Source organism: Photinus pyralis, unplaced genomic scaffold, assembly GCF_008802855.1.
Source record: "Photinus pyralis isolate 1611_PpyrPB1 unplaced genomic scaffold, Ppyr1.3 Ppyr1.4_LG7, whole genome shotgun sequence".
Classification (NCBI taxonomy): domain Eukaryota; kingdom Metazoa; phylum Arthropoda; class Insecta; order Coleoptera; family Lampyridae; genus Photinus; species Photinus pyralis.
In genome coordinates, this window is record NW_022170738.1 from 38,316,197 (window position 1) to 38,325,249 (window position 9,053).

The following is a 9,053-nucleotide window of genomic DNA, read 5'->3' on the forward strand; positions in this document are numbered from 1 at the left end:
TAAATAATAATAACTTACGAGTTCGAATATACACGTTTTCTATACACTCGCAGACCTGTTTTTGGGGAACACCAAAAACCATAAAAAAACAAACCGAAATCGCTTCAATGGTCATTATCAGTAGAAACTTGTGATGTGCCGATGATAATTTTGGATCGAAAACGCTTTCGTGCTGTTGGTTTTTTGTGACTTTTGGGTTCTTTCTTTCGGATTGTTTTAGATTTTTATTATAAAACTTAACAAACATAATATTGATATTCATTATTCTAAAAGGTCCAACAGAACCTGCTTATAGGAGTTTAAATTCGTGCTGGATCTCCTATTCAGTTTGGGTTTGTTGTGTATAGGTACTTTGTAAAAAGCGTAATAAATTGTAGATCCTTTAAATTACCATGAAATACCCAACAGAAACAAACGTCTCATTGCACGTCTTAATTTCCCGATATCTATCAAATAACTGTTGGGCGGACCAACTTCCATGACCAAATCTCTTTGGAATTCGGAACTATACCTACAAAGTGCACAACCTATGTCAAATGAGCATCCAAGCGATAGAATAATTGGCCATTAGATATCCCATACACATACTGTGCATTCTACAAGTACATGTGTATAATAATTCTGCCAAACTGATCATATTGCAATGATCAGCTTTTACATGCTAGTCTAGGAAAAAAACATGTGTAGGTAAATGACTGCAAAAGGTTATGGTAACATTCCAAATTATTTGCAGGTCATGCAAAGGCGACCATGTTTATGCTGTTGTTTTTGTTTCTCAATTAAGACTTTCTTTATGGAAATTTTCAGACTCATCAGCTAAAGTAATTCCGCAAAATGTCTTCCGCTATCTAGATGAAGTAATAGCCTGCATATGTACCGTTCTTTAGCCAGCCATCTTCATTCAGTGGATATTCCCAAGTACTAAGGTAAAACTGCAACCAATATTAAATGTCAGCAGCATCAGTGTCTCCAGTGGAGATTGGACAGTTCATTACATCGCATTGCAAGATGATCACTATCGACGTACAGTGACCAACAACATAAATAAATGGAAAGAAAGTTGTAATTGCTGCCTATAACAAAAATTTTCTTGATTTCATAAGACACACTACATAACGAGCACAATTACAGCGGTAACCGAAGTAGGAAAGAAACATTAGAAGATCATTCCTTTTCGATCATCCTGTATAGAAGCGTTTTGAAGAAAAACGTGGCCACATCGCAATCTTGCAAGCGGCAACTCGGCGCACTTTGATCTTTTATTAGAAAAGAAAAGGAAAAGAAGCAACGGCATTCCCTTTCTTCTGTCACTATTCACTTGTTTAGATGCAAATTTCGTACTTCAGCTTCGATTCGGAATAATAAAATCACGAAATCAACTGTGGTTAATTTTCGAAATATTCTTAGACTGACCTCAGATAAACTATTGCACGTTAGTTTCATCCAGGGTTACATAAACGAACGTTGTCACTTCACGATTTAATTTTAATAAAATGATGAACCTATAGAATAGTTTCTTCGGTAATAAATCGACGAATTCGAGTTTGACCTCATTAGCACGCAAACAAACCTCAATCATTATCAGTAGTGCCATAAAGCGACAACTAACATAAACATTTTTCCGATAAAATAGATAATTCGAGATTCTTTCCAACTCATAACTTTTTCAAGATGGTTATTCAAAGAGTGATTCCACGTGTCGCTCTACTTATCAACCACTCAACAACACTGAATAAAGCTTACAATTCGCGTAATGTAGTTTTGAGGTTAATCAGCACAAGTCAATGCAATTTCGCAGGTAAGACAGGTAACTGCCACCTTGATTTTTTATTTAGACTTTTTGTGTTCGCAGAGCGTTACTTCACAAAGAAACACGAATGGGTGGAGGTTGAGGGAAAAATCGGTATCGTCGGAATATCAGATTACGCGCAGGTAAGCAACTTAAAACGTAGAAGAGATTGAATCACGTGGTTACAGAGTGCGCTAGGAGATGTTGTCTATGCTCAACTGCCAGATGTCGACAGCGTACTCTCACAGAAAGGTAAAATCTTTGCGTCTTACAAAATTTACTAAATCGGCCTCTTGCAGACGAGTGCGGAGCGTTAGAAAGTGTCAAGGCAGCTAGTGAATTGTACAGTCCTGTATCAGGGCGTGTGGTAGAAAAAAATGAGAGCGTGGAAGAAACGCCATCTCTTATTAACACGTCGTGCTATGATAAAGGTATACTTAAGGCTCTTCGGTAGATGATTCTCTATGTTTGATTAATTTTAGGTTGGCTCTTTAAAGTTGAGCTTACAAATGATAAAGAAATAACGGCACTAATGAATGAATCTCAATATAAAGAATTCTTAAAGTCTGATGAACACCATTAATAAAAAAGTTAAATGTGAAATCATTATTCATAACTTGGTAAACGTACTTTGTACATATTACACTGAATAGAATTATCTTTATCGTTGTATTTTAATTGCAACATCGTCGATTGCGCGCTTTCAGCGGCTATCGTTGTCACCAACCTTTGCAATATTTTGATTATCAATTAAAATTATGTGTCTGTCCCAAATTTTTGACACACACTAGTGCAGGAAGTCTATTCCAGGAATTTGACCGCTGCCACTGGGAGTTCACCTCTGGATTTCAACTGCGCTAGGTGTTTCAGCGTCAGACACACAAGCGGACGCAAACTCTAAATTATCATTGAATAAAAAATCTTTTATTCAATGATATTATCATTGTATATGATATTATGTAATAAAGTAACAAATTTTTAAGAAAAAAGTCAATCGTCCTGGTAAATCACTTCAATTGGTTTGAAAATCGGCTCTAAAAGACCTTAGAAAAGGTTATAATGTTTTGGTTGTCTGTAGGGAAAGTTATTCAAAAGCAACTTCGCAACAGCGTGGCTGATCATTGATTAAAATAACACCATTTTTGAGAGGAAAGTCGAACGTTCCAACCTTCAGTTATTAATGCTAGGGTTGCAATTCATATCTGCACACCCTATAGAAAGGGTTACACTTTTTGATACACCATTTTTGGTAAAATATGCGATTTGATTTGATGTGTGTTGCTAAACCAACGAAACCATACCTTATTGTTTCTATTGCTCATTTAGTGATAATGATCTAATGGTGATGAACTTATGATAATGATTGTAAATTAAACCATTAGTGAGTAAAGCCAACTCTCAGCTGCGCTTGAAGGAGTAACTTCTCATTGTATTAAAATAACACAGATTTTTGAAAAAATTCAATCGTCATGAACTTCAATTAGTGATAAGGTAATTATTTTATTGTTCCTTTACACATATTAGTCTCTTTTGAAAAACAAAATCTTAAAATATATACAATACGAGGCTTGTTCAATTGCAACCCATCTGTGGTCAGCCCTAGCAACACAGTTCTGTATAAAAGCGTTTATCGTAAACTAAAACCCTACGTATACAGTGATATTCATGTAGAAGTAGACATAGGTCCTATAGGAATTTCCTACGTCTACTCTCTTTGAAGGACGCCTAACTTTATGCAACCTAAATAACTATCTACAACAAATGAAGATCTGCCTGTCATATTAATTAATTTGAATATTATCGTCCGTATTCGAATTTTCGTTCGTGTGCGATGTATTCAACTAAAGACAAAGTTGATATTTAATTCCAATTGGTAAAGTGCCAGTAACAGTTAAAGGAGCTAAATGAGCTTAAAGCTCTATAAGCGATGCAGGCCTATGGTATATTACTACTGCCTACCTACATAGGTAGGTACCTACTGTAATTTTCAAGATGCCTACCTACTCCTTTACTCCTTGTTGAACTGTTGGTATTTCAGAAACGGCAAAAAATTATTTACAGTACATAATACTTTTAATTATTAATAAATAGGTACTTTTGTTTTTGTTACTATTTAATGAAAATACAAATTTAGCAACTAGATAACAATATTGAGCATTTGTAATAAAGGGTACCGACGTGATTTCGGAGACGCAAAATCGTTTACAAATTGGTCCAAGTTTTTAGTTTCTTCACATTCCACAGCCATCAACACCAAGGATTCAGGGAGAAAAGGATTTCATCAACAATCGGTGTTCTTAATAAGTTCTTTCCTCGTTTCAATACTGAAAAGAAACCTTTCATTTCCCTCAGTTGCAATAGAGAAGGTAGCAAATATCTGAAAGCCAAATACATTACATTTCTATTACCTATAAGGAGGTACGTGTGTATTTTGATTTTTGATTTTTTAGGATACTGGGGGAGGGGGGCACGGCCCTCTTCAACCCTCTGAGGTGTATTGAATAGGTACTACATCAACAGACAGAAATTAATTAATTTATTTGTTTAACCAGACACCATACAGAATAAAAATTCCAATTACATGGCAGTGGCCAGTGGGGCTCTGAACATACATTAGGGCTTATAGTCAGGGAGACATATCTGAACAAGGCTCTCTAAATCATGTCTAACGGCGTTTTGTGCTACAAACTGGCAACAGGCGGTTTTAGACTAATTTGCCCCCGCTGAGAACGATACGCCCTGTTGCCAGACCCGATTTTGACATTTAAGCCCTTAAATCCAAGATGGCGGCCAAAATTGCCGTTTTTTCGTTTATTTCGAGCCCACGAGGCAGCCACTGAACGTTTTGGGTAGTTTAATGGTAGAATAACATCTATTACACACGACGACACCGTTTAGGCACACTTTCGTATTCATATTAAGGGCGTAAATGCCTAAACTCCGCTTAAAAACGTCAAAAATGCAAAAATTCATCATTTTTTTTCTTTCTGACCGGTTGTCGGCGTCCAATATGCATTCATATGGTCAAGTTAACATTTAAGTATGTGGGGACCTCCAGCCTAGGGCCTAAATATCAAGATGGCGCCTGGAAAGTTCAAAAACAGTGAAAAAGTCGTTCTTTTTGCCGTATTTTTACTACACTGGCCACTCTTTACGTTCGCTGTTCATTTTGGTGTTCTGGAACATTATTATGATGAGTAATTGCGACTGCCACCCCGGACGTAATACACCCCCGCGAGAGGGGGGTGGAATTATCATCTCCAGCCGAACGGATTCGCGAAACTTTCAATCAGTGCACTCGCGTGTTGTTGTGCATCTTCGTCGGCGCCGCTCCTGAAGTTCGTCTGTGTCGCTTCGATGGCGTCTTCCACCTACGCCCGATGTTTCATTTAATATTAAAAGTCAATTAATTTTACATGTACCTAAGATTACATTCAATGAAGATATTTTTTAATGTTATTGTTTAATTGTCATCGTTTTTTTCCCCATGCTGCCTTTCAAATTTTGCATTGTGTAGGTAGGTACTTCTAAAATATTTTAACAAGTTTTATTCTGTAATTTCCTTAAGCCAGAAGATGACCGTTGGTCGAAACTAGTCGCGGCTTTTACAATTTGTCTATTAAAATAGTATGGGGAATGTTTTGCGTTTTTTTGGGATTTAACGACTCACTCTAACATTTACATTAACATTAGGTAAGCTCGTTCATACTAATTCAACATGATATCACATTACCTACATTCTAACGCATGAAGATGCTCTATTCAAACGTTAGGCCACATCTCTATTGATCGTAGAATGGTGCTCATGTCTTCATTCACGGTGATGACTTCCATTTGACTGTTTCAGTTTTCCCTAGGCCATGCAGCATGAATCATCCTCTGGTGGTGATTTTAACAGTAGGTACCTACTATGTGTAATATGCCAAAAACAATCCCGAGAGAAAACGTCAGTGCTTCAAGAGACAACGTTTAACTCTAACGTCCTTATTCTTGCATAGTACCTTCTTCATAGTATTAGTGCTCAATATTCTAAACAGTTTCGACTGACAAGTGTTACATTTTAATTTAAAAAAATCAAAGAAAACTTGGGAAGCATGTTTTAATATATTTGCCCTCAAATTACGCCGCCAAACCAACTTCTGCCGCTTGGTTCCATAGTTAAAGTTTATAGGAGACGAGTCCCCACTTCCGCAGTTAAGCCCTTCAGTTGTGTAACATCTAGAATGATATTCGCAATTCGCATATTATTGCTCCAGGCTATCGAAATGGGGAATGTGTGGTCCGTATAGTAAAAATACGGCAAAAAGAACGACTTTTTCACTGTTTTTTGGACTTTCCAGGCGCCATCTTGATATTTAGGCCCCAGGCATATGGTGCTGCTGGAGGTCCCCACATACTTAAATGTTAACTTTACCATATGTATACATATTGGACGCCGACAACCGACCAGAAAAAAAATAACGAATTTTTGCATTTTTGTCGTTTTTAAGCGGAGTTTTGGCATTTAGGCCCCTAATATGAATACGAAAGTGTGCCTAAACGGTGTCGACGTGTGTGCTAGATGATATTCTACCCTTAAACTACCCAAAACGTTCAGTGGCGTGCCTTGTGGGCTCGAAATAACCGCAAACGGCAATTTCGCCCGCCATCTTGGATTTAAGGGCTTAAATGCCAAAACCGGGTCTGACAACAGGGCGCATCGTTTTCAGTGGGGGCAAATTAGTCTAGAACCGCCTGTTGCCAGTTTGTTGCATAAAACGCCGTTAGACATGCACTTTTCAGAAATGTCTCCCTGACTATTAAGATCTAATTTGATTTATTAAGTATGTATTACATTTATCGTGAAGAAAGTCGATTTTATTCACCTTTCCAATCAAAGCTCAATATATTCAATGCAGCATGTCGTTCGATTATCTGTTATGCGGCACAGGTCTGGGGCTTCTTAAGCTACGACTCAGTAGAGACGCCATTTAAATTCTTTTTTAAAAAGTGTTTCAATCTACTAAGGAATACCCCGGATTACCTTATATACCTGGAAACTGATCTTTACCCAACTTACTTATACACACTCTACTTACATTTTAATTATATCAAACGGTGTCACAAAAAATTTCCGGCCACACGATACCCCAAGAAATTAGGACAAGAGATCATTAAAAGTTTATTTCATCAGGGAACAATACAGGGTGAAAGCAGTTAACAGTACAAGGCATCCACTATACATATAAAGAACTAGACCAAATAAATAAAATTGTATACTCTAAGTTTGATCCAAATTATATTAGTTGGTTATTGAAAGTTAGGTGGGAGTTTAATAGCCGATTTCTTATTAATCGTAGTATTAAGGTTATGCTTTGTGAATCCTTAGTGCTTTCCCAATTTAACTATTGTGATAGTGTGTATGGCCCATGTATCGACAAAAGAGACTGCAATCGAATTCAGAGAATGTAGAATTCTTGCCTTAGACTAATATTTGGTATCCGAAAATACGACCGGATTACACATAAATTAAAATCCCTCCAGTGGCTTGATATGAACAACAGAAGAATATTACATTCTGCCTGTTTGTTCCATGGCATACTTCAAACCAAAACTCCGTCAAATTTATTTGAAAAGGTAACATACAGAGCTGACGTCCATAATGTCAATGTTAGAGATCGGTTTTTTATAACTATACCTACTCACAAAACGTCACTATTTAAACGCTCCTTCAGTTACAATATTGCAAAGACGTATAATGAATTACCATCTCATTTAAAACATTTATCCGAAAGTCTTTTTAAAAAACGCTTGCGCCTCATACTCCTTGCAAGGCAGCATTAAGTTCCATCGTTAATATCATTATTGCTATAATTTTTTTTTTCTTTTTACATTTTTTTTTTTCTTTTTAGGTTTTCATTTGTGCCTTCATACTGAATGGTTTTTATTATCATATAGTTTTTTCTTGCTAGGTTTTTTTATGTCTTGGTCTCTTGTTGTTAATTTCATATGTAGGGGGTTGAGTGGTAGAGCAGACGGAATAACACGGTTTATTCCAGTCTGAACTTCGCCCTATTGAGTCACACGTTATGTAATGTAATGTATAATATCTGTTCTTTGTATGGTGTGTGCTCAATAAATGTCATTATTATGTCATTATTAGTTACTATATTTAAATAAATATAATTATAAAGAAATAAAATGTTCAATATGTAATGGTAATCAAAAATGCTGATACTCGTTTTTGGAATAGATATAGAGATTTTTTATATATAATAAAAAAGTAGTCAAACTACAAAGTAATGTAAAGTATTACATGAGAAAAATGCAGCAAATTGTCGAACTGAATCACCTTATGTTGGATATGATGTCACATTCAGCAATTATAACTATTGATGCTGAGGTAGATTTAATGGATAAATTCAGCTCGCAATACTATAAAATAGAATTCCGTTTTGACAATTTAAACTTTAAAAATCCGTCTCAATTAAGAAATTAGAATCAAAAAGCAAGCTTAAAATTAGCAAGCTAAAATTTCGTCAATATGCTGGTGATTTGAAAAGATGGATCGGCTTCTGGAATCAATTTAGTCGAATAGATGATAATTAATCTGACATGGTGGAGGAGTATAAATTTCAGTATATTATTAAGGCAAGAAAAATTGTAGAACATTACCCTGCGACAAAAGGTATTGAATTGAATTGAATTGAATTGAATTTATTGTATGCATTACGCCTTAGGAGGCATTTACACTTGTCAACAATGTAACATAATAACAACGATACCTATAAAACATAACACAATTAATATTAATAACCAACTACATAAATCACAATAATACAATCATATCAGTTCCATCTTATAGCTAGATTCCAGAAACTCCTCATGGGAGTAAAAAGCACTAGACATCAGATAGTTTTTTACTGTTGTTCTAAATTTTTTTAAACTTGCAGATCTAACATACATCGGAATGCTATTAAACAAACTTTGAGATTGGTAAATTAAACCATTTTGAGTGATGGTGAGTCGACAAAATTTGTTCCTAATATTATTCGAGTGTTGTGATAATGCAGGTCAGATTGGTAACTATAATTACAGAGATTAGACCTAGCATAACATACTGCCAAAGCCATTGATCGCCTTTAGTAGAGAGGATTTATTGATTGAGGTGTATGTTAGGAAACTCCTCAAGATACTTTTAGCAAATCTCAATACCAACAATAAGCTTTCGACATTTTCTGACAGAATTGACTTTTGAAATAGTAGCCCAATCTTGGAACTGTTT

General features: G+C 35.8%; 1 protein-coding gene and 1 long non-coding RNA gene across 2 annotated transcripts; one reads left to right on the forward strand and one right to left on the reverse strand.

The window, feature by feature from the left end:
* Positions 1-210: 210 nt before the first annotated feature.
* On the reverse strand, positions 211-1,242 carry LOC116177116. Its single transcript, XR_004146608.1, has 2 exons — positions 1,130-1,242; positions 211-1,073 (listed from the first exon to the last, which is right to left on the reverse strand). It is a non-coding gene; the product is annotated as an uncharacterized LOC116177116 (long non-coding RNA).
* Positions 1,243-1,515: 273 nt separating this feature from the next.
* On the forward strand, positions 1,516-2,461 carry LOC116177115 (glycine cleavage system H protein, mitochondrial-like). Its single transcript, XM_031495989.1, has 5 exons — positions 1,516-1,798; positions 1,853-1,932; positions 1,978-2,041; positions 2,089-2,220; positions 2,272-2,461. Exons 1-5 carry the CDS (start codon positions 1,672-1,674, stop codon positions 2,370-2,372), a joined length of 504 nt encoding a protein of 167 aa, XP_031351849.1. The 5' UTR covers positions 1,516-1,671; the 3' UTR covers positions 2,373-2,461.
* Positions 2,462-9,053: the final 6,592 nt, after the last annotated feature.